This window comes from Empidonax traillii, unplaced genomic scaffold (assembly GCF_003031625.1).
Source record: "Empidonax traillii isolate 1590-97213 ecotype Southwest subspecies unplaced genomic scaffold, ASM303162v1 scaffold1076:size291582, whole genome shotgun sequence".
NCBI lineage: Eukaryota > Metazoa > Chordata > Aves > Passeriformes > Tyrannidae > Empidonax > Empidonax traillii.
The window spans coordinates 208,712-235,502 of NW_020956269.1; the positions used below are offsets into that span (position 1 = coordinate 208,712).

Here is a 26,791-nt window from a genome sequence, read left to right on the forward strand (position 1 = left end):
ATTTTCTACTCTGGTCCCTGTTATCACCATTAGGTCATTCCAACCTTGCATCTATTACTCCCAGCTAAACACCAGATGTTCCTGTTATCACTATTAGGCCTTGAATCTTACTACTCCCAGCTCTTTTCCCAAGAGACCAACTCTTCTTGCTTCTGTCCTCTTTCTTTTAACCATTGCATTACAATATCTTCCACACTAAAGGTCACAATATTTACCCCTGAGAGATACCACTTGTTACCGATCTCCATTTGGACACTGATCCATTGCCCTTTGTGAAACCATGTTGGCTCTCTCTAATCACCTCTCTGTCTTCCGTGTTTTTTGACACATCTTTCAGGATGGTCTCTTGTCTTAGTTTAACAAGACACAAATGTTTGCTAAGGAGGATGGGTTAGGAAAAATGAAACCAAATTCCTCCCTCTAAGTTATTATAACTTTGAAATTTAGAGACTTCAAGTGAAAAGGTGTGGAAAAGGAAAATAACAGTTCTTTATTCACATATATATATATATATATATATATAAAACAAACCCAAACAAGCAACAGTACCGTAACCAAAACTTTCAAAACAAAGTCCAACTTCCCCTCTCTGTGTAACCATAAACCACCCCAAGCAGGGGCCACTCACATGTTTCGGAAGGTGAGGAGTGCAGTGACTCACTGGCAGGCAGCAGGGAGGTGTTAGCGGGCACTTGTGAGGTGGCGACTGCCATGTTTCTCCCGTGACAGTCAGGGGCTGTCCGTGGGCTGTTTCCAGCAGCTCTATGCTTACGGTCACATGAGTGTTTGTGACCTTGTGGCAAACAATGGAAGGGGGATTCCCGTCAGTCCCAGGGCTATGGGCATGGTCCTCAACAACAGTTCTGGGCTCCCCGGCTCAGGAAAAATAGCTGACCGCAGCGGTGGGTGGTGGGGGCTATGTAGCCACCTCAGGGAGATGCTCTGGTATGTGGCACTGGCCCAGGGCGTGAGCTGGGGATGGTACCTTGCTCCGAAATGGTCGGTGACTCTCCTGGGCTTATCTCGGCAGATATATAATTCATTAAAAGTAAGTACTTCTTTCTCAACACTGACTAGGAGACAAAAGGTTTTCTTCTATTTCTGGTCAATTAGTATGCAGATCATAAGTATACTTTAGTAGTTTTTTATGATGTAAAAAAGAGCTACTGTCAGCAGCTTGTTACACACACATTACTTTGGTAATGTACCTTCTGTCTGTTGCAATAGCAACCTCCAGAAAATTACCTCAGCAGCCATTCAAATTCATTTTTACAAAAGTAAAGTAATATAGCTATGATTAACTTCCTAAACTATGTCTGTAGTGTAAATTTACTCAGTACTATGTTACTGGGGTTTTTTAAAAGTAACTTTATGCGATTTTCCTTTTGTTTTTTTTTTTCCTTTGTATAATGCTTAGTTGAATAACTACCATTTGGGTGAGAGGTCATAACTAAAATATGTCTCATCAAAATAAGATATTTTTTTAGCAGGTGGTAAAAATAAAATCATAGTGCCATGTAGTTCTGCCCTAAATTGTTTGCGCAGTTGCTACTAACTGTATAACTGACTCCCCAGTAACAACTGTAATTATCTGTGTTTGGATTCCACCCTAAGACAATGGCTGGGATGTTTCCAGTATCCCTATCATAAGTATAATTTTGAACTTAATAAATGAATAAAATATCTGGGTTTGACAATTGTTTGCAACACTTTTTGTGAAAGTTCATGTTTATAGCAAGTTTCCTTGTTTGTTTGCAAGAGTGCATGTGTGTAGCAACTTCCTGTGTATACTGAACAGGCAGCTGTGTCACAAAAACTGATTGTAGAATTTGTGCATGTATGTATGTGGTGAAATTTCTAAGGGCTTGCAATTTTATTTGGGTGTTGTTTTTTTTAAGTTAGACCCTTATACTAAAATCCCTTATGCATGCCTGTTAGGTGATTAAAATGTTTGGATGTGCCTATTTTCTCATGTGAGTACTGTATTTGTCAGTAGTTTGATTAGAACTGCAGTAGATGAGTGCTTTAAAAGTCATGGTGATTTGTTGTCACAGTTGGGGTGGAAACGACACGGCTTTAGGATACCAGGACCCTTTATTACAGCTGTGCAGCTGCTTTATACAGTTTTAGGTGACACATATATAAGCACCATTGGTTTGTTAGTAACATAAATAACCCACAATTGGACATACATCTACGCATGTCTGAATACAATGAGTCAGCATTCTTGACAGGAAATCCATTCTGTGTCACAGTCCTCTCCGTCCATGGCTGACACTCTGCCAGGTGTAGATGTTCCATCTTCAATGTCTCAGCTTACAGAGACCCCAGAACCAGCTGGGCTCTCCAATTGTGTCTTTGATACAAAAATAATTAAAAATATTAACTTTCTGATAGTGTTCACTTTCACTCTTCATCCAAAGTAGTCTGAATTCAGAGACTCTCAAGACATTTCATGTAGCCCTATAATTTTGTTAGATGTCTTCTAAATTAAATGTCTTTACAAGTCCTCTTCTTGTTGCAAATAAACCAGTGGAAGAGGTAACTCCATCCCGTTTCCCTGCTGGAGGTTACAGACTTCCCACACCCCGGTCTGTATCAGTGAAACAAGCTGGCTTAATTTGAACAATTTCCATAGTGTTTCTTTGTTGTTTCAAATAATTTTCACAGAAATAGGTTATGGAGACATTGCACAAGTGCAAGAGCTAGGGATGGACTGTGACTTTTGGAAAAAGGTGCAGTGAGAAGCAGCTGAAGTGAGGATTTGGCCTGGACAGTTGCAGTTGGAAAAGGTGTTTGATATTTTGATGTTTATATTTAAAGTTGCTGTTTATGCTAGAGTCAATACAAATGTGATTCTCATTACTGTTCTCTATTAAATACTCACTGTCAGGATGCTAGGCATCTTCAAGTGTCAGGAAGGAATATGTGGATTGAAACCAACTCAAGCCTGTTGTTCTCAAAATTCTTTTGCTAATCATTCAGTTCTTATACTCCATATTGAGCTTAGCCAGGTATGCATTCCTCCCATGCTGGTCTGGCTAACTCAGAGAGAAATTCACACTCTCTTAATGAACTCAGAGACAAACATTTACATCACCAGTTGATCCACTTTACTCATTGATCCAACTCTTTTGGTATGAAGAAGCATTGAATATAATTCACTGCAATAATAAAGACTTATGATAAACCAAAACTATGACAAACCCTTTATCAAAGGGTTATCAAAAGTGTGGCCTCAACTTGAGAACTGTGTGCAATTCTGGGGTCCACAATTAAAAAAGGATGTTAAGGTCTTTGAATGTGTCCAGAGAAGGGCAAAAAACTGGTGAAAAGGATGGAAGGAATGTCCTATGAGGAGTGACTGAGGACTCTGGGTTTGTCTAGTTTGGAGAAAAGGAGGATGAGGGCAGACCTCATTGCTCTCTAAAGTTTCTGGAGGAGGGGAAGTGGAGAGGGAGATGCTGATCTCTTCTCCCTGGTATCCAGTGACAGGACATGTGGGAATGATTCAAAGCTACACCAGGGAAGGTTCAGATAAGGAAACAATTCCTTATTGAGAGGGTGGTCAAACACTGGAACGGGCTTCCTAGAGAGGTGATCTATGCCCCAAACCTGTCAGTGTTTAAGAAGCATTTGAACAATCCCCTTAATAATATGCTTTCAGTTTTGGTCAGGCAATTGGACTACATGATCACCATAGGTCTCTTCCAACTGAACTAGTCCATCCTATTCTAAAAATATAAAATTCAAAATGTTACTGTAACAGCTATAATAATAATATTTGAAAATTGTGTGTGCTGGTAGTGTGTGTTTAAGTAATAATAGCATTCCAGTTATCTTTTCCTTTTTATGTAAATATTCACTTTTGTTCATTTACACTTTCCATATTCCATCTCAGCATTTTGAAATATTCTGTCAACCCAATAAGTTACTTTACAAAAATTAAACTGTCACCCCATTCCTCCTAGTGAATCTTCTCTCTCCTTGCAGCAGGGGAGTTACTTCTTTACAGAGAGAACATACACAGCACCATTCGTGAGAAAGAACTCTTTCCCACACTAGGTCTTCCCCAACTGCAGAAACTTCCCTATCTTTCCTTCCTCATCAAAATCTTCCATTTTCTTCTCCTACAGGAGCTAAGACAAAAAAAAGAAAGTGTATGGTCAGTGGAAGCAAGGTCAGGTGACATGGGGAGAATACAGAAATGCTGCTTGCTACTGTAGGGAGAAAATGCATGCGACCAAAGCTCAATTGGAGTTGAAACTGGATAGTACTGCGGAGGACAATAAAAAGAGTTTTTTAAATACATTAATTGCAAAAGGCACTCCAGAAATAACATCGGTCTGTTACTTGATGAGGATGGTCACCTCACAAACAGGGACAAAGAAAAGGCAGAGATGTTTAATGCTTTCTTCCCTATTGTCTTCAACATTGATGATGGGCTAAGGGGGTCTGAGAGCCCTGAGTTGGAGGACCATGGTTGTGAGAACAGTAAACTCCCAGTCAAACCCTCATGGACTTGCTTGTGGGATTTACTGTTCCAGCTGGATCCCTATAAGTCTATGGGATTCATCCAAGAATACTCAAAGAACTGGTTGATGTCATTGCAAGGCCTCTCTCAATGATTTTTGAATGGTCTTGCGAATCTGGCCCCAGTTGACTCTTTAACTCAGGGATGAAAAGCCTGAGTTAAGAGTAAAATCATCAGTCCAGATGAAGTACATGTACACTAATGCCCGCAGCATGGGCAACAAACAGGAGGAACTGGAAGCCATCGTGCAACAGGAAAGCTATGACATGGTTGCCATCACAGAAACGTGGTGGGATGACTCGCATGACTGGAGTGCTGCCATGGATGGTTACAAGCTCTTCAGAAAGGACAGGCAGGGTAGGAGAGGTGGAGGGGTGGTTCTATATGTTAGAGAGTCTCTTGACTCTGTAGAACTTGAGGTCACCAATGATAAGGTTGAGTGCCTGTGGATCAGAATCAGGGGGAAGAACAACAAGGCTGACATCCTAATGGGAGTCTGTTACAGACCACCCAACCAGGATGATGAAAGGGATGAATTATTCTACAAGCAGCTGGCAGATGTCGCAAAATCGCCAGCCCTCATTCTTGTGGGTGACTTCAACCTGCCGAATATCTGCTGGGAGCTAAACATGGCAGAGAAGAGGCAGTCTAAGAGATTCCTGGAGTGTATAGAGGATAATTTCCTGCTCCAACTGGTAAATGAACCTACCAGGGGTGGGGCCCCACTAGACCTGTTGTTTACAAACAGAGAGGGGCTGGTGGGAGATGTAGTGGTCGGATGCCACCTGGGGCACAGCGACCATGAAATAATAGAGTTTGCAATACTCAGGGACACAAGGAAGGCCACCAATAAAACCTCCACACTGGACTTCCGGAGGGCAGATTTTGGCCTGTTCAGAAGACTGGTCCAGAACATACCCTGGGAAAAACCCTTGAAAACAAGAGGGTGCAGGAGGGATGGACGTGCTTCAAGAAGGAAGTCTCAAATGCACAGGAACAGGCTGTACCAATGTGCCAAAAGGCAAGCCGTCGAGGTAGACGACCAGTTTGGTTGAACAGGGAGATTCTGAAGGAAATCAGGGATAAAAAGAGAGCTTACAGACTATGGAAAATAGGGCTGGCTACTCAGGATGAGTTTAGGAGTATAACTACGTCATGCAGAAAGAAAATTAGAGAGGCAAAAGTGCAATTTGAAGTCAATTTAGTTACTTCTGTTAAGGATAACAAAAAGTGCTTCTATAAATACATTAATAACAAAAGAAGGGGCAAGGAAAACCTCCATTCCTTGTTGGACTTGGAGGGGAACATAGTTAACAGGGATGAGGAGAAGGCTGAGGTACTTAACACCTACTTTGCCTCAGTATTCACCAGTAGGACAGGTGGTCCACAGGACAACTGTCCTCTGGAGCTGGTAGACAGGGACAGGAAGCTGAATAGCCCCCCTGTATTCCAGGAGGAAATAGTCAGTGACTTACTGAGCCACCTGGATCCACACAAGTCCATTGGGACCAGATGGGATCCACCCTAGGGTGATGAGGGAGCTGGCGGAAGACCTTGCCAAGCTGCTCTCCATCATTTACCAACAGTCCTGGCTCTCTGGGGAGGTCTCAGACCATTGGAAGTTGGCAAGTGTCACACCGATCTACAAAAAGGGCTGCAAGGAGGACCCGGGAAACTACAGGCCTGTCAGCCTGACCTCAGTTCCTGGCAAGGTTATGGAGCAGATCATCCTGAGTGCAATCACTCAGCACCTACAGGATGGACAAGGGATCAGACCCAGTCAGCATGGGTTTAGGAGGGGTAGGTCCTGTCTGACCAACCTGATCTCCTTTTATGATCAGGTAACTCGCCTGGTGGATTAGGGGAAGGCTGAGGATGTGGTCTACCTGCACTTCAACAAAGCCTTTGACACTGTCTCCCATAATATACTCCTGGAAAAACTGGCAACCCATGGCTTGGACAGGGCACTCTCTTCTGGGTTAAGAACTGGTTGGAGGGCCGGGCTCAGAGAATGCTGGTGAATGGGACTTCATCCAGCTGGCACCAGGTCACCAGCGGTGTCCCCCAGGGATCAGTGATGGGCCCAGTCCTGTTTAACATCTTTATCGATGACTTAGATGAGGGAATTGAGTCCATCATTAGTAAATTTGCAGACGACACCAAATTGGGAGGGAGTGTCGACCTGCCGGAAGGCAGGAGGGCTCTGCAGAGGGACCTGGATAGGCTGGAGAGATGGGCTGACTCCAATGGGATGAAGTTCAACAAGGTCAAGTGCCAGGTCCCGCACTTTGGCCACAACAACCCCCTGCAGTGCTACAGGCTGGGCACAGAGTGGCTTGAGAGCAGCCAGGTGGAAAGGGATCTGGGGGTGCTGATTGACAGGAAGCTGAACATGAGCCAGCAGTGTGCCCAGGTGGTCAAGAAGGCCAATGGCATCCTGGCCTGCATCAAGAACAAGGACAAGTGAAGTGATCCTTCCCCTGTACTCAGAGTTGGTGAGGCCACACCTTGAGTATTGTGTTCAGTTCTGGGCCCCTCAGTTCAGGAAAGACATTGAGGTGCTTGAGCAGGTCCAGAGAAGAGCAACGAGGCTGGTGAATGGACTTGAGCACAAGTCCTATGAGGAGAGGTTGAGGGAGTTGGGGTTGTTTAGTCTGGAGAAGAGGAGGCTCAAGGGTGACCTCATCACTCTCTACAAGTGCCTGAAAGGAGGTTGTAACCAGGTGGGGGTCGGTCTTTTCTCCCAGGCAATCAGCAGTAGGACAAGAGGGCACGGGCTTCAGCTCTGCCAGGGGAGGTTTAGGTTGGATATTAGAAAGAAGTTCTTTCCAGAGAGAGTGATCAGGCATTGAAATGGCCTGTCCAGAGAAGTGGTGGATCCACCGTCCCTGGAGGTTTTTAAGACGAAGCTGGATGGGACACTGAGTGCCATGATCTGGTGATCACAGTGGGGTTGGATCAAGGGTTGGACTTGATGATCTCGGAGATCTCTTCCAACCCAGTTAATTCTATGATTCTATGATTCTGTGACTGGGAGCTGGCAATCACTGTCCCAATTTTCAATAAGGGCAAGAGAGTGCTACCTGGTACTACAGGTCTGTCAGTCTCATGTCAGTGCCTGGCAAAATTATGGAGAAGATAATTCTGGCAGTTATTGAAAAACACTTGAAGGACAATGCAGTCACTGGTCACACCCCGTATGAGGGGAAAGTCCTGCTTGTCAAACCTGATTTCCTTTTATGACAAGGTAACCCACCTATTTGATCCAGGGAAACCAGTTGATATCATCTTTTTGGATTTCAGTAAAGCTTTTGATACTGTCTCTCACAGGATCCTTCTGGACAAAATGTCCAGCACACAGCTGGATAAACATGTCATGCGATGGGTGAGCAACCGGCTGATGGGTTGGGAGTAAAAGGTTATAGTGAATGGGGTAACATCAGACCAGTGACTGGTGACTAGTGGGGTTCCGCAGGGTTACATCTTAGGCCTAATTTTCTTCAATATCTTCATAAAATGACACAGGACTTGAAGGTATATAGAGAGATCTTGACAAATTGGAAGGCTGGGCAATTACCAACTGTCTGAAGTTTAAGAAGGGCAAGTGCCAGATTCTGCACCTGGGACAGGACAACCCTGGATGTATGGACAGACTGGGGAATGAGATAGTGAAGACCAGCCCTGCAGAAAGAGATCTTGGGATCCCAGTCAATGGCAAGTTGAAGTGAGTCAGAAATGTGCCCTGGTAGCCAAAAGGTCCAACCATGTCTTGGGGTGCATCAAGCACAGTGTCACTAGTGGCTTGAGGGAGGTGATTATCCTGCTCTACTCTGCACTGGTGCAACCTCACTGTGTGCAGTTTTGGGCACCACAATATAAGAAGGATATAAAACTATCAGAACATGTAGGGTGAAGGGTCTGGAGGGGAAGCCATACAAGGAGCAGCTGAGGTCACTCAGTTTTTTCAGCCTAGAGAAGAGACTGAGGGGAGACCTCATAACGATCTACAGCTTCCTCACGAGGGGAAGCAGAAGGGCAGGCACTGATCTCTCTGGTGACCAGTGACAGGACATGAGGGAATGGCATGAAGTTGTGTCAGGGGAGGTTTAGGTTGGATATTAGAAAAAGAGAGGGTGGTTGAGCACTTGAACAAGCTCCCCAGGGAAGTGGTCACAGCACCAAGTGTTTGGACAACACTCTCAGGTACATGGTGTGATTCTTGGAGTTGTCCTGTGCAGGGACAGGAATTGGACTTCAGTGATCCCCGTGGGTCCCTTTAAACTCAGGATATTCTATGGTTCTAGGAGAACAAGGTGCAGCATAGCACCTCTTTTTGTTGGCTCCTCTATCCTTAGGAGAAGGAAGTTATCATCAGCGTATTCCAGGAACCTCCTGGATTGCCTATGCCCTTTTGTGTTGTTCCTTCAACAAATATCAGGGTGGTTGAAGTCCCCCATGAGGACCAGGACTTGTGAATGTGAGGCTACTCCCATCTATCTATAGAGGGCTTCATCTACTTGGTCTTCCTGGTCAGGCAGCCTGTAGCAAACCCCCACTATGTCACTTGTCCCCATCCTCCCTTTAATTCTGACCCATAAGCTCTCAGCTCCTCATCCATCCCCAGGTGGAGCTACATGTACTCCAACTGGTCACTGACATAGAGGGTGATACTCACTCCTCATCTTCCCTGCCTGTCCTTCCTAAAGGGCCTGTATCCTTCCATTGAGTAGTGGTTTGATCTTGGTTGAATGCCAGGTGCCCACCTAAACTGCATTAACCTCCCCCCCTTTTTTTTCCCAGAGGGAAAGGGAAGAGGAAAAAAAACCAAAACATAAAACCGAGATTTACTAAGAAAAGGCGGTTTATATTTACACAGAGAAGAAAAAGAGAACTAAAAGCACTACACACACACAGAAAAAAAAAAAAAAAACTAACAGTAAATTCTACTTCCCCAAGAGAAGCGAAGCATTCTCTCCTCCAAGTAGCAGCTGTCTAGCCAAGTAGCTATCATAGAAGAGAGAGAGCTGCTTCTTCCTCACCCTCTTTATATCTGAGCTGACGGAACATGGTATGGAATATCTCCTTGGTCAATATAAATCAGGTGACCTATCCTAGGTTCCCTCCCAGGAAAAGGAAATGTTATTTAGCTAAACAAACCCATTACAATCTCCACCCCTTATTCCATACCATTTTACGTCACACCCATATCCCATATTCTCCTATATCCCTTGCTTATACAGGTCTTGTCTTCTAAGACTGTCCCATTGTTGAGCACCAATATCAGCTTAGTTTGGGTCTTCCTCGTCTGGTGACTTATTTCCTGCAACATACAACTCAGAACACGAAATAATTTTTTCCCAAGGTTAAATCTCCTTGAGGCACACACTGGGTTTCTCTGTCTTCTCTCATTATCCACCAGGTATATCCTGGTCCCTGAGCAAAACAATCTCAATAATGGGTTTGCCTTGACTCGAGGCAGAGTTAATCCCAACTGATTTACCTAGCATACCTTTCAAGTGAATTACTAGGACTTTGTCTCCATCCACAATGTGAAGGGATTCTGATTGGGCAGGGCCTCTAGTGTTGACCAGCCATGTAGCCTTTGCTAGGTGCTGATCCCAATTCTTGAAACCACCCCCTCCAATGCCTTCAGAGTGGTTTTCAGCCATCCATTACACTGTTCAACCTTCCCAGTGGTTGGTGCATGATATGGGATGTGATATACCCACTCAATACCATTCTCTCTTGCCCAATTAGTAAATAAACTGTTCTTGAAATGGGTCCCATTGTCTGACTCAATTTGCTCTGGAGTGCCGTGTTGCCACAGTACTTGCTTTTCAAGACCCAAAATGGTATTTTGGGCAGTTGTGTGAGGCACCGGATAAGTCTCTAACCATCCAGTGGTTACTTCCACCATGGTGAGCACATAACGCTGGCAGGTCTGTGGCAGTGTGATATAGTCAACTTGCCAAGTCTCCCCATATCTATACTTATCCCAGAGTCCACCATACCATAAGGGCTTCACTCTTTTTGCTTGTTTAATGGCAATGCATGTCTCACAATCGTGGATAACCTGGGAAATAGTGTCCATGGTTAGATCCACCCCTCAGTCTCGCACTCATCTATAGGTGGCATCTCCGCCCTGACGACCTGAAGCATCATGGGCCCATCGAGCTAGAAACAACTCTCCCTTATGCTGCCAGTCTAGATCTACCTGTGACACCTTGACTTGTGCAGCCCGGTCTGCTTGTTTGTTGTTGTGATGTTCTTCATTAGCTCAATTTTTGGGTACATGGGCATCTACCTGGCAGACTCTCACAGTCAGCTTCTCAACCGGAGTGGCAATTTCTTGCCACAAATCAGCAGCCCAGATGGGTTTTCCTCTATGCTTCCAATTGGTCTTCTTCCATTAATCCAACCACCCTCACAGAGCATTGGCTATCAGTCATGAGTTGGTGTAGAGGTAAAGCCTTGGCCATTTCTCTCATTCGGCAATGTCCAGGGCCAATTGAACTGCTTTGAGTTCTGCAAATTGATTCAATTCCCCTTCTCCTTCAGTAGCTTCTGCCACTCGTTGGGTGGGACTCCAAACAGCTGTTTTCCACTTTTGGTTGGTTGACCTTCCTCTAATGAAGAACTGACTCTTTGCCTTTCCTCTTCTTCTCCTGTTATTACATCCATTAATCCTTTTCCTTCTTCCTCCCTTATTAACCGCCGAGGTAGGACTGTAGATCCTGTAGATTTCCTTATCCATGTCTTCTTTTTCTCTACAGGGGCAATAATGACTTCAGGTGTTATAGTTTGGGTCCCTGTCTCAGTCATAGTCTTTTGAGAGTATTGAACTGCAGTTTGTTTTGTCCTGCAGCAAGGCAACAAAGATAATACTAAATTCCCCAATCCCCATAATGTTCTTATAGTGTTGGTTAGCAGCAGCATCATTGCCACACAGCTTAAGAATTAGTAAAGATCACTGGTGCATTCATTACAAAGCTATCTATGTCAAAATTAAGAAGGGAAAAAAATTGTATCCATCCCTCTGGTGGTCTTTCAGAGGATGGGTCCCACAGCTCACAAAGATTGTGAGTAAAAGTAAAGATATGAATACAAAGACTGGGCATAGAACCATGTTTATATTAGTATGTTCCCGAGTTAGCAAAACAAAAAGATAAGTGAAGTAGTGTTTATATAAACTGCCTCTCTTGGCAGTCTTCCTGGGTTTCAGCACCAAAAACTGTAGTGATTCGATCTTGGCTGAATGCCAGGTGTCCACCTAAACTGCGTTAACCCCCTCTTTTTTTTTTCTCCCAGAGGGAAAGGGAAGAGGGAAAAAAAAAACGTAAAACCAAGATTTACTAAGAAAAGGCGGTTTATATTTACACAGAGAAGAAAAAGAGAACTAAAAGCACTACACACACACACAGAAAAAAAACCCAAACAGGAAATTCTACTTCCTCAAGAGAAGTGAAGCATTCTCTCCTCCAAGGAGCAGCTGTCTAGCCGAGCAGTTAACACAGAAGAGAGAGAGCTGCTTCTTCCTCACCCTTTTTAAATCTGAGCTGATGGAACATGGTATGGAATATCTCCTTCGCCAGTATAAATCAAGTGACCTATTCTAGGTTCCCTCCCAGGAAAAGGAAATGTTATTTAGCTAAACAAACCCACTACACATTCCAACAATCCAGTTATGGGAGCCATCCCACCATGTCTTCCTGATGCCAATAAGATCATTGTCCTGCAGGCGTGAACATGTCCTGTTTATTCCCAATGCTACATGCATTTGTCTAGAGGCATTTAAGTTGGGTCCCTGATGAAACCAAATTACTGTCTAGAATTCCTTTGTGATGCCCTTCAGGTGCTCTCCTGCTGACCTGTAATCCCTCTACAGGATCTGGGCATCTCTTGCTGGCTCTGGCATCATACTGGTAAGAGTGGGATGGACTGAGGTTCCCCTCCCCCAGCAACTTTTGTTTAAAGCCTTCTTCACCAACTTGGCAAACTTATGACCAAAGATTCTCTTCCCCTTCTCTGACAAATGGACCCCATCATCCTGCAGTAGACCAGGCTTCTTAAAGCAAGTCCCATGGTTTAAATAACTGTACCCCTGGCTGTGGCACCAGTACTGTAACCATTTGTTGATTCTCCAGATTCATCTTGCCCTTTTAAACCCCTTCCCTTTGACTGAGAGGATTGATGGAAAAACTACTTGCACTAGAGTCCTTTACTGCTGCTCCCAGGGCTCGGGAATCCTTCTTGATACTGCTCAAACTGCTCCTGGCTGCATCACTGGTGCCCACATGAAAAAACGTCAGTGGGTAATAGTCAGTGGACTTTATGAGGCCAGGTAGTCTCTCAGTGACATCCCTGATACAAGCCCCCAGTTAGCAGCACACCTCTCTAGAGAGCACATCAGGTCAGCAAATGGGTGCCTCCTTACCTCTCAGAAGAGAGTCTCCTACTACAATCACCCATTGCCTTTTCTTAGTTGGGTTGGTTGTTATATGGGGAACAGATCAGTCTGCCTTGCTCAACTCATGTCTCTCCTGATGTGACACGTCTTTCTTCTTCAGTCTGCAGAGCAGTGAAGCAGTTCTGCAAAGGCATCTCAGGCTTTAGGCCAAGTCTTTTCCTTCTGCAGGTCCTTGACATGTCAAGTTTCCATTCTTCTACATTGTCGGCCACCCTCCCTTCTGTGTGTGCCAGTGAGGAAGGTTTTGGCTGTTTGGCCACAGGCTGTGAGTCCACTGCAGACTGCACTTGGAACCAGACATCTAACTCCTTCTCACCCTCCCTGATGTTGCACAGCCTTCTCACCACCTCCTGCATCTCAATCACCTGCTACAGGAGGTCCTCCACTGATGCCCAAAAAAGGCAGATAAAAACTGTTTAGACAGAGTTTTATGCCTAAAGCAGCAGGTATTTATTTATTTATTTAACGACTGGGTAGCCTGCCAGCTAGTGCTGGGAAAACAGGCTCCGCGGTGCTTGAATAGAACAAGCAATTTATACAGCTTCTGACAATGATTACAACATAATCATATGCATAATCATATTATTGCATCATTACATTACAATATTCATAGCAGGTGGAGTCAGGGTGGAGATTGAGGCGTGGTCTCCATTTTGAGGAATATTTTAGTGGGAGTTCCTGTTTGCCTTCATTCTGGGATCTGCCTTCTCAGTCCTCATCCTCACATCACCTCGGGGACCTTTCGTACTTTCTATTGTTCTGTGTTCTGATCATTCAGCCTTAAAGAAACCCTTGGCTTTAGGCCCACTTTACCCATTCAAATGTCTACCTTGGCTCCTTTGGCTAAGATTTATTACCTCTGGGCTCTTTGTACAATGCACTTGTAAGTATTTTAGGTCTGCAGAATTTGTACAGAACAAGATCTCCTTTGAGCAAGGTAGAGAAAATGGGGGGGAGAACAGTGGGCCCCTGCAGCAAGATGCTTCGATTAACCCTTCTTCCTTCACCACCTTGGCACACCTTTTGCAGATGTCTGCTACATATCCCTGCCCCAGGAGAAAGGTCTAGACACTTCCTGCAGTCTGAGCTCTGCACTGTGGCCTCTCCCTTCAGCAGGTCTATTTAGATGGAGGCATTGGCCACCACTGGGGTAGATGGTGCAGACCCCACAGCCAGAGTTGCAGCCTTTGCTTTCAGAGTGCCCACCATTCTGCTTTGTGGGTCAGGTAGAATGAATGCCCTTGACCTGCGCAGATGGTCACAGAATGGTTTCTGGTTGCTGGGTTATGTGGACTTCAAGTCTCTCCACTCGGCCAGTGGAATGCCCCACCTTCAAAGAAGGGCCCTTCCCACACTCTCTCCAGTGAAAACTGCCACACCATGCTGCATAGTGCTCCCTAAGGTTGCCTTTTGTGAGAGTGGGGGGTGGCCTCCATTACTCCTAGCTCTGCTCACACGTCTTCAGCTACTCCTGGCTGGTCTCTGTGCTCTCCTGAGATTTCTCTGGCTCAGTTGCCCACTCCCACCACACCCCCCCTCCGTTTGTCACACACACACCTGAACCAGAGCTGATTGCCTCAGTGAGTGACTGGAATATCCCTTTGGTCAATTTGCTTCAACTGTCCTGGCTGTATCCCTTCCCAATCTCTCATCTACCTCCAGTTGTTGTATTATATACGAGGACGGCCATGTAAATAAAACTGGGCACCAGATGATGATGGCCTAAATTCAGCTTTTATTTTCTTCATCCAGAATATTACATTGTCTTCACACAGCTGCACTCACACACTGTCCCTCTAGAATCTTACATACTAACACTATGCTTAGCTCTATTATCTATAATTTACCACTAGCCTTCACATATGATTGGACGTTCACCTCTTATTTACATTCTTTTCCATGCTGCCAGGCACTGCATAGCCTTGCTGCATCCTCCGACAATTCCCCCTTTTTTGTATTTGTGCCACAAAAATTGCCTGGGTCGTCCTTTGCAGGGCCCTTTGCAAACACGACACCAAACATGGCAACATCAGTAGCACAATTACAACAATAGACAACAGAAGCAAACTTGTCTTGACTATAGGCAAAAGCCATCCCGATAGTTCTCATTTACCAACAGACCATTTAGTCAATCCTGACCAGCATTAACTTGCAACTCTTTGATTCTTGCTTCCAATCATTGAAAGCTAGCATACATCAGCTTACCATAATTAAATCTATACAACACATCCTCTTAAAATCTTAACACTTATAAAGTATTTTAAGTTCACACACATAGGTATTTACACAGCTTTTTTCACTCATACAGCTTCTTTTTCCAGTCATTCAGAAGGTGACCACCACAATCACTCTTCATTCACACATAGTTGGGATTTTTATTATAGTTTTGCATTTCAACCACACATCTCAGATCCCAAGTATTACTGGCTGTGTGCTTCTGCCATCTCCGATGGTCTGGCTGTCTGCCATCTTCGATGGCCATGTTCACCAACTCCACCTGTCCTGAAGAGGAATCAATACAAGGAACAAAAAGCTTAACAAACCTATATGAGATCCATTTCTGATTCAGTATCTCCTCCTCCCCCCCCCCTTTTTTTTTTTTTTTTTTTTGTCAAACCCTGCAGCTCCGGGACCCTCCTCCCCCCTCCGGGTGACCCTCCTCCAGTGTGGAGGCAGGGAGGTGTCCCCAGCCACTGTTTGGGGTGGAGAGAAGGTGGGGAGGGACCATGGAGGCTTTGGGGCTCTGGGACCCTCCTCTGCCTCACCGTGCAGCTGCATCAACAGGGGCTCTGCCCTCACTTTGTTCCCAGCACGGTGCTGCATAGCTTTCCTGCTCCACGCCGGTGCTGTCTCGGTGCCCTCCAGATGCTGGTACCTCCGAGGTCTGGAATGCAGTCAGGTCTCAGCTTCTGTCCATCTGCCTCTTTCAGTCGTTTGCGCTGTTAACAAAAAGCTTCACAAACTGTTCCTATTAATAGTTCAGTCAGTTTTAAGTAGTTACCGTGGCAGAAACAGATGAGAGCAGTCAGACAATTTTGCAGAGAAGGTTTACGTGGGGAAAAAACAAGAGCTCAGACTCGGGACAGTAGCTGGTCCACCCACTGTTCCCCTGTGGGACTCGAACCTGTGGCCCTGGGATTCAACGTCCCATGCTTTACTGACTGATCTAGCCAGGCTCCTTTCAGGTTAGCAGCGCTTCCGTCAAACTAAGCAGGTTTCCTTCAAGTCTTACAGCAGCTTTGTTTCCGAGTCTTAGAGTAAAATCTTTACCCCGTGTCTTCCATCCGTGAGTGACTGTTGTGAGGAAACTATAACTTGCCAAGTAAACATATTTTTACCTCTTGTTCAATTTCATTAACATTGTTAAAAGTTCAAAGAATGTTGTGGGCGGGCTTTATGGAATTCTACAGTTACCGTCCTTTGTAGAGCGACGTGGGGGGGAAGGGGGGGAGCTCTGGGCTTCCACCTTCCCGTGTCTTCCAGCAGCCCTCCATCTTGGTTTGCCCCCCCGTCTCGACCCATCTTCAGCACACACTGCGGGGGGGAAGGGGGGGGGGGGGGAATGGGACGGTTTTGATCGCAATCTGAGGCAGTCCCAGCCCCGGCTCCAGCTCAGCTCGGCTCTGCTGAGCCGGACCGCCCCGCCCCCCAAGTCCTTGTCTAACAGCATTGTTAGTCCGTGCTGCCACTTCGCAGTGTCGCTTCACTCTGCATCCCCGCCCTGCGCCACTGCAAACTCCGCTTAGAACTGCCGTTTCTTTGAACTTCACGTCGTGAGGGGCCATCACCATCATCATCACGCTGTCTAAGCAGCGCATTTCAAGGACCAACCATGCGCTTCTATCCGGACTCTAACTGGTCCCATCACGCCCCCAAAGTTCCCGGTGGCTCACCTGCCTCAGGTGTCAAGAAATCTCGGGTGCGGACCCGTTTTTCGCAGCCGCCCCGCTGCTCTCAGCTACACTCGGACTCCGTCCTCACCGCACCTTGCCCTGCGGTTCAATTCCTCTCAATTCCTCAGGGAATTATCTCCGATCCCTCGACTTCGTCTTCACCGCACTTCTAACTGCGACCTCAATTCCTCAGGGAATTATCTCCGATCCCTCAAGGTGGATCAAGTCCACTTTGACTCCAGATCAGGGTGGGAGTCTCGTCAGTATTAGTCATGATCCCTCCTGGTTCGTAACACTCGGGATTCACTAGTTGTTGCATTAAATACGAGGACAGTCATGTAAATAAAACTGGGCACCAGATGATGATGGTCTAAATTCAGCTTTTATTCTCTTCATCCAGAATATTACATTGTCTTCACACAACTGCACTCACACACTGTCCCTCCAGAATCTTGCATACTAACACTATACTTAGCTCTATTATTTATAATTTACCACTAACCTTCACATATGATTGGACGTTCACCTCTTATTTACATTCTTTTCCATGCTGCTAGGCTGCATGGCCTTGCTGCATCCTCCGACATCCAACTTATTCCCTGGGGCATCAGAGTGAGAAAGAGAGAAGGCTTTGATGCTGTGCAGGCACTGTTCAACAATAGTTAAAACATTGGTGCCTTATCAACACTGTTATGGTCACCAATCTATAACAAAGCACCATACCAGCTGCTATGAAGAAAGCTAACTCCATCCCAACCAGACTCAGTATATTGGAAAAAACTCTTTTTATTTTTAAGCATTTAATTGAATATTTTCTATATGCCCACTGCAGGAATATAAAAATAATAAAAGATTGAAAAGTAAGGTTGTGTAACAAAGGACTTTTAGTCTATTTTCATGACTACAGTGACATATTTATTAAGTTTTAAATTAGTGAGAAGGAAAAGCGGTAGTGACCAAGTGTTGCTAGTTCTGGGCAAGGTTATGGAAGAGATCATCCTGAGTGTCATTACATGGCACATGCAGGACAACCAGGGGATCAAGCCTGGCCAACATGGATTTATGAAAGGCGAGTCCGGTTTGACCAACCTGATCTCCTTCCATGACCAGGTGACCCACTTAGTAGATGAGGGGAAGGCTGTGGATGTTGTCTATCTAGACTTCAGTAAAGCCTCTAACACTGTCTCCCACAGTATCCTCCTAGAAAAACTGACTGCTTACTGCTTAGATGTGTTTACTCTTTGATGGGTAAAAAAACTGGTTGGATGGCCAAACCCAGAGAGTTGTGGTGAGTGCAGCTAAATCCAGTTGGTGGTCAGTTACTAGTGGTGTTCCCCAGGGCTCAGTATTGGAGGTTTGTCCTATTTAACATCTTTATCAATGATATGGACATGGGGATTGAGTGCACCCTCAGTAAATTTGCAGATGGCACTAAGTTGGGTGGGTGTGTGATCTGCTCGAGGGTCAGAAGGCTCTACAGAGAGATCTTGACAGACTGGACTGATGGGCTGAGGACAACTGCAGGAGGTTCAAAAAGGTGAAATGCCAGGTCCTGCACTTGGGTTGCAACAACCCCATGCAGTGCTACAGGCTAGGGGAAGAGTGGCCTGAGAACTGTTCAGCAGAAAGAGACTTGAGGGTGCTGGTTGACAGCAGTGTGCCCATGTGACCAAGAAGGCCAATGGCATCTTGGCCTGTATCAAGAACAGTGTGGTCAGTGGGACTAGGGAAGTGATCATCCCCCTGTACTTAGCATTGATGAGGCCCCACCTCAAGTACTGCATTCAGTTCTGTGTCCCTCACTTCCGAAAGGACATTGAGATGCTAGAGCGTGTCCAGCAAAGGGCAACAAGGTTTGTGAAAGCTCTAGAGAACATGTTTTATGAGGAACGACTGAGGGAACTGGGTTTGATCTCGAGAAGAGGAGGCTCAGGTGGGACCTCATCACTCTCTACAACTACCTGAAAGGAGGTTGTAGCCAGGTGGGGGCTGATCTCTTCTACCGTGCCTGCAGTGAGAGGACTGGAGAAAATGGTCTTAAGATGAGACAGGGGAGATTCAGATTAGATATTAGAAACATTTTTTTCACTGTTCAGGTGGTCAGGCATTGGAATAGGTGTCCCAGGGAGGTGGTGGAGTCACCATCCCTGGAGGTATTCAAGAGGCATCTGGATCTGGCACTGGTATGGTTTAGTCTGATCTGGATATGGTTTAGTAGTTTAGGGGTTACAGTGGTAGTGCTGGGTGGATGATTGGACCTGATGATCTTAAAGATCTCTTCCAATCTTGATGATTCTATGATTCTATTAAAAAACAAAATGCTAAATTGTTTTTGTTGCACTAGATTCTGGTTGTGATTTGTTAGTAACAAAGATCTATTTTTTTTATGATTTTATGCATAATATATGAATTTTTCTATGAGATACTCTTACTGGTTTTGACACTGTTTCCATGATTCTGGATTTGAATGTATAATTTAAGAGACTGTAATGAGCCCTACATCCTTTAAACTGTTAAGTGAATATATCTTGGGAAGGGAATAGGACTCTAAGAGGTTGTGTAAGGATTCTGTATAGCCTCTAGAAGCTGATACTGGTGAAACGAGTAAGAAGTTTTCTGTTTAGTAAATGTATAAGAGCAGAACTTGAGCAGAACAGAATGAGGATGAGGAAAAGATGTCATTTTAAAGGATAAATTATTGCTTCTGGAACTTATGACACCAGTGTTGATTGCTAGGAGACTTTACTCCTTAATCAGTTTCCAGTAATACAAATGAGATGTGATTGTTTAATAATGACACTTCATATTATTGCTTTTCTGAAAAATAGTCAGATGTTCACTACTACATATCTTAGTAGTATGCCCTCTATGCTCATGGTGCACATAATGACGACTACAGCTGAGGCTTTCCAAAGGAATGCAACAAACAATTGGATGGATGGGTCACCAACAAATTTATTCTCTTAAAGCTCTCCTGCTTTCATGAATACCACTATAGCATGGAATGATCCACAATGCTTCTTTGTACCCTTCTTTTTTTTCCAAAATAAAGTCACAGAACAAAACCAATGTTTTTTGGGGGGTGGGAGGGGAAAAGAGGCCAATTAGTGTTTCAACATCTCTTTAGATTTCCTACTGTGGTGGTTATGAATTTCTCATGGATTCCCCCTCCAGCAAATTGATGCTCAGCTTATCCATTTTGGTTTTTGTGCAAAACAACTAAGGGCAGATGAAATGCCCAGATTTTCAAGTCCTTTTTTCTATTAGTAAAAACTAGTCAGGGTTCTGAGAAAATGTTTTCAGAGCAGTAATTTCTGAATATAAAAATTTTTCTGAGATATATGGTTCAATACATCTTTCTAAATATTTACAATATTCCCACATTCAGCATTTACTATCAGCCTAATCTTTCATGAATAAAATAATTATGAGGAAAGTTTGATATTTTGACTCCCTCCCAGAATTGACAAATTAGTTATTCATATTTTTACTGTAAAGTAGAACTCAAATCTGTCATTATTCATAACAATTTACTTTAACTATTGCAAAACAAATCATTCAGAGTATGTTGCCTAAATGGCTGTGGGGAAAAAGAAGACTCCAAGCCAAATCAGGTAGGAGATAAGGATACAAAGGTTTTAATGAGCCCCCAGGCTTTCTGGAATACCCCCAGAGCTCCCGAACTTGAGATGTTCACAGTTTTTATAATGATTTTCACCCAATCCCGTCCAACTACCACCCAGGTTCTGTCCCCGCCACGTCTCTTGGAAATTGGGTCTGGGGGCATTTTGGGACCCCCTCTTCTTCATCTTCATCTTCCTCAGAGCACGTAATGTCCTTGGAGGTCTTCCAGAATTCTAGGCCTGAAGGTTATTGAGTCTATGGTTGTATCTTCTTCCATAGGGTTAGGGTGTTCTTCTACAATTCTACCTTGAAAAAGAGACTAAACAGACTGTGGAACTTAGGGAATTGATATGGGAATGGGTAACAGGGGTTTGAGCTGGTGTGTTAAAGGGTAAAGGGATAATATGCTGCCACTCTAAAATCTACATTTACTACATAACTACTTCTAAGATCTACAAAAATTACAACAATCAAAACATCAAAACTCTAAGGTATCAGTATCTAGAAGTAATCTAATTATTCCTTGTGTGAATTTATTTTAAAAAGAACAGTTTAAGTAATAACTGTGAAGAAAATAATTCAAAGCTTAGTGATATTTAACGATTTGATAAATCGTAAGGAGTGCATTGCTACCCTTCCCTGGAACGAATCAGGGCAACCTTATGTTATCTTAACAGTAGCTAACTCTGACCAACTAGGTAATTCTTGCACTTGGAAATAATCAAATACACAAAAACCTAATTTCCTGCAGCAGTTGTTTTCCCAGGGATCTACTATGGGGAGAGCCCAAGATGCCTGGTGCACTGAATTCATGGAATGTGTGTCTTTTTTTGAAGCATCTCTTACGAAAGTTAATTAAAACCTCCAGTGCAGTGCTGCTTTATACTTTAAAACCATCATTAAGCAATAGTAGAAGAGTTATGTTGTAGTTGACAAGCCCTTACAAGCAACTTTATTACAGTTTCAGATTTTTTTTGTAATTGACTGGATGTATTTCATGTAGTGCAGGCTTATTAACTTGATCAGAAGTTTCAGTCTTGAAGCCGAATTTTTGCCCCAAAAAAGCACAAAAGACTGCTTTAGAGATAAAATTTGTTTCTTTAAAGCAGGAGGTATTTTAATGCAACGCGTTGGAGAGTTCCCAGATCGTCCTGGACAAAGAACTCTGTCGTGTATAATCAGTACAGTTCTTTTATACAGTTTTAGAGCATAAGATTACATCACAAACATGCATATTCATTAAATTGCAACATCTACTTGTAATATTCATATATAGGCGGAGTCTTCAATTTCGGGAGGTTTAGAGGTGGGAGTTCCTGTAGCCTTCATCATGGGCAGTGGTCGTTTGCTCTTCTTCATCGCTGTACACTTTTGAACTTTCCTCAGATCTTTCCTAATTTGGATAGCTGGCAAGTGTAGTAGGGTCAGGTTGACTTTTGGCTCGTTCTGAGATTTGCTGATTTTGTTATCTTTTCGTTTTATGCTTTAAATGTTCTATCTTGCCAACATGTTCTGTTTCTCAGACAATTTATTACTTTTGTGGTTTCCTAATGCTAGTGTTTTGGAACTACTTCCACAATTTTGTGTTTGAGTTAACCTTTTGTTTCTCAAAGACTGCCTCAAAGACTGCCTCAATTGAGTGGCTTCAGTCTAGATGCAGGAATTTCAGGTGGAGAGTTTTTTGATTTATCAGTGTGGTTTTTTTTTCTTTTATCTACAAAGAATGCCATTTATCCTCCTACCATTTCGAAACTGATAATTAATAGTCCACTATCACTTGAAACTGATAATTAATAGTCCACTATCACTTGCGAGATTCATATTTATATATCCTTTGTAAACACTGCAGAGTAATTATCAAGAAATATGTTATAGAATCAGATAAAATTAGTCTTACATTTCATACAGATTTTATCATATTATTTGTCTTTAATCAGAATTCAAAAAGTGAAAATTTTGAATTGTTGGTAATTCAACATGCCAAGTAAATTTATATGAAAATTATAATAATCATACTGTCCTTTTGTAGAACTTATTTAAAGCTATGCAAGTTATCAGAAAGGGAGAACGGAGCACTCCTTTATATTTCCTTCCCTCTTTTACGTCAGTATTGTGCTTTTTACTTTTCGATTTCTTCCTATCCCACACTCCATTTCTTTTCCCAATACTTCCTTTCCCTTTTCCTCAGAGGGATTATGGTATCACTGTCTTGCATTCTTATTGTTTCTCCCCATCTATAGTTACCTTAACGACTTGGACCGCATAGCAGATTCAGCCTATCTGCCAACTCAGCAAGATGTGCTTAGAGTTCGAGTCCCAACAACAGGGATCATTGAATATCCGTTTGACTTACAAAGCGTCATTTTCAGGTAGAAAAAAAGTTTAATGCCCATTTGCTTTGTTTCTTTTGTTTCCTTTTACATTCCTAATACCATGTATAGGATATTGGTTAAAAGTAAAAATTATTCAATGTTTTTAAAATTTGAGCTTGTCGTTCATTTTATTTTCATGTTTTTGTCCATATATGATTAGCAGTTGTTGTTAAAGATGTCAGGAGGATGAGAGACAAACAGATTTGTCTTTTTCTGAAGGTAGTTATTATTGGTAGAAAAACTGGAAGTCATTTTTCAATAAAATTATTATATCCAATTTATTATGAATAATAAATTATAAAATGTAAAGGTACCACTTCTATATTTGATTTTTAGACAGAAGTGACATTTTATAAATTTAATACCATTCCTACAAATAATTTTCCCCACAACTCATTTTGAGGTCAAATACAATTCCTTAAAGAATAACTATGCAGTTACAATTACAAGTTAGACACCCGAATGTTTAGTTACATTGAGATCCATAATAAATTGTGAGTACAGTCTGCCAGCAAATTTGAGGTTTTACTTTGACTATTAACAACTTCAGTAAATACAGACTGTATTCTATTTATACTCTTTAAATTAGGCAGCCATGGCAAGTTTGGAATTTAGTTTGGTAATTTCTTGGGAGAAAGGCAGGCCACCAACTTCATTCTGTGGACATGTGTTTCTGCTGAATATACAAGGCATACATTCTAGAATCATGGTTCAGAATCATAAGCATTTTGAATATCAGAAATCTGAGGGCTTTGAGAATCAAATTCAGAAAGCACATCAAAATAAAAAGCAAATATGATAACCTGTTTATTTACAACACATTCCATTAGTCTCCAATATGAAGGGTAAAATTTTTTAAGAAAAACAAACCAAATTGTGTTTTCAACTAAATTCGAGAAATCAATGTTTCATATGTGTTTGTATGTTTATCTGAAAAGGTATTTGTGGAGTTGATGTGATCATTGTTAATTTTGCAGAATGGTGGATGTAGGAGGGCAGCGATCAGAAAGAAGAAAATGGATACATTGTTTTGAAAATGTTACATCTATCATGTTCCTAGTAGCTCTTAGTGAATATGATCAAGTGCTTGTGGAGTCAGACAATGAGGTAAGCAAGCATCAGCATAAATCACCAGTTTTTATCAAAAAATACTTTCACTAAAACTAATTTTAAATATTATTTACAAATTGATTAAAGCACAACTTTGTAGAGGGCTTCAGGGGGTGTGTTTTTACATGTTTATTTGGATATTAAATTTTTTGGATCAGTAAAATATAGTGATAGCTTGAATACTTCATGCTAAACAGCAAAACACAAAGTCGTTAGTCCTTTTAAGACATTTTCAAAGTAGGTTGGCTTGTCCAGTACTGGTTGTTTTTAAAATGTCTACCAGCAGTTGTATTCAACTGCATGTAATGAAATGAGAATTTCTACAGAGATTAAGAGGCTAATCCTCAAATAATATGACACAAACTGATCTCTTCCATGTAGGGTCAGTGGAACCCATCTATTTTGTGTTAAAAGTGGGATAGGTGACTATAGAGAAATGTTCTTATTGTAGCTATTTGCGTGATTAGTGTTGTGTAGCAGAGCCATAAAAATACAGTGGGAATTAAGCCAAAATTCACAGGTTCTTTGCTAGAACAGACCTAAAATAGTAAACATCATTCCATTGACTTAAAGTATAGGATTTATATTGGCTTATATTTTCTACTTGATTTGCTATTTCAAAGAATAACAGAAGTAAGAAGGGTGGTGATGTATGAACTAATCAGACAAAGTACAGTAGTACCCAGTGTTTTGTATACAGTTTTACAAAGTAGGGAGGGAATTTATTATTTGGACTTTTTTCTTTCATAAAGACTATTCCCATTATTCATCAAACTTACATGAGTTATTCCCCAACACTGTTCTATGAAAGTTTTTAGCATTCATTTACAAAAGTTAAATGAAAAAAAAGAAAACACTTTGATGTTCTTCATGACGGAGTATATACGTTGATTTCATTGTTTAAGAGAAGGGTTCAAATAGCAAGTTAAACAGATGTCCCTGGGCAGTCATGATTGTATTCACAACTTTCTTCAATATTAATTTTTTCAAGAAAGACTAGGAGTTCTGAAAGCTTTTAAATTTATACTTTTCCCATAAAAGAAAGAAATTTCATTACAGCCTTTAGATCATCAGATATCTCCTTAAAAAATTACAAAGAAGAAAATTTCAGTTGCATATATAGTGAATACATCTTGTCATTTATTTTTATGTTCTTTTAACTTGGCGGGTATCAGAATGGTTTTTTTTGTTTTGTAAGGCATATCTCTTTGATGTTCTGGTCCAGTAATGGGGTCTGACAACACATTATAAAACAAAGCTTTATTGAGGAAGTAAGAAAAATTACCAATTCCCCCATATAGCAACTCACCCAATCACCAATAGCAAGCACAGGATCATAAGTAATGCCATGGCTCTGGTGGACTGTTAGGGACATTTGGTGTCTGGGTCATGTGGCAGAAACAGCCAATCATGCAAATGTCTTTTAAATGTGGAGAAGAGTCAGGGCAGAGTATTGGCAGTCTGTCTAATATTGGTCAAGGGACAGGGTGTCAGAAGGCAAGGTGTCGCTTCCACCCCGTGATTCTCTCAAATCATCACTTGACATGGAGTTATAGATGAGGTTGTTATTTTGATGGGTTGTTAGTTATATAATTGACTAGATGAGGTTGGTGTTCCAAAACCCGCAAGGTATAAGTTGCACAGTGAGAAGTTGAAAGCTGGCGCACCATGAGATGGATACTGTAGAATCACCTCCACCAACTATCAGTTGTGCAGGCATCTGGAAGGTCATTATTACTGCTGTCATGGTTTTGCTTGTTCTGGGAAACTAAGCAGGAATTTTCCCTTCCCCCTGCCCACTGTGTGAAAGGGATGTTGAATGGGCAGGGTGGCTGTGCCTTGGACAGTGGGCTAACAAAAAAGAGGTGACTGGCAAAACCACATTCCAAGTTGATGGCCCTCAGGAGTACATTTTTACTTTTTTTTCTCCTCTCCTGGGAAAGGGCACGAACTTCGTTGTTGGCTGAGCTGAGAAAAGGTCTGTGTGGCAGGAGGTCCGAGGTCATTTTGTTCTCAGCCTGGTTGCCCGGCTAGCTCATTTCTACCCAGCCTGGAACCTACTTGGATTTTCATCACTGTTTGGGAAGGAGGTCACCTTCTTCCCTCCTCCGTTCCCATTTTTTTTGTTTGGCAGTAATTCTTGTGCACATCAAAGGAGAGGGGAAGCTATGCCACTCGTTCCACCCACAGACAGTGAGTTCTTGTGACGGTTTGGACCTGGCTCCCTGCCAAATGCCCGAAAGTTAGGACAGCAGCCCCCTTCCCCCCTCCTTTCTTCCCTTAGGTTAAAGGAAAAGAAACTATAAAAATTAAAGAACCCAAAGTCAAGCTGCTTATGTAAAAATATATCTATATTTATGTAAATTACAGTTATGTACAGTTAAGATGCTATATACACAGTAAAAGGGGGTCCACCCCCCTGAAGGGATAGGGAAAGGGAAAAAAAGGGGATGAAAGGGAACAAAAGGGACACCGAACAGGTATACTAGATCAAACTATACTAATAACTAACAAAACAGATCTCACCACGTCCCTTAGGACAGCAGGATCGGCAGTCACAGCCAGCACTCTCCCAACCTCCACGTGGTAGGATGGTGGACTCTGCAGGCCTCAGCCTTAGATAAGCGAGACCAACGCAGGGACCCACTGTTCCCAAACCTCGCCGGAAGAGAAGAGAGCGAGGTCTCTAATCTCCGACTTATTTATACTCTGGTTTACGTAAAAATTGTATGGAATACTGGGTACTTGGCTACTTCCTTGGTTACAAACTGGTCACCAGGAAGGCCTAGAC

General features: G+C 42.8%; 1 protein-coding gene across 1 annotated transcript in view; it reads left to right on the forward strand.

The window, feature by feature from the left end:
- LOC114068512 (guanine nucleotide-binding protein G(q) subunit alpha) overlaps positions 1 to 26,791 on the forward strand; it is a 152,621-nt gene that overhangs the window by 109,085 nt on the left and 16,745 nt on the right. Inside the window, exons 4-5 of the mRNA XM_027904687.1 lie at positions 22,759 to 22,887; positions 23,868 to 23,997. Coding sequence (XP_027760488.1) covers positions 22,759 to 22,887; positions 23,868 to 23,997 — 259 coding nt within the window. The remainder of the gene's footprint in view (positions 1 to 22,758; positions 22,888 to 23,867; positions 23,998 to 26,791) is intronic.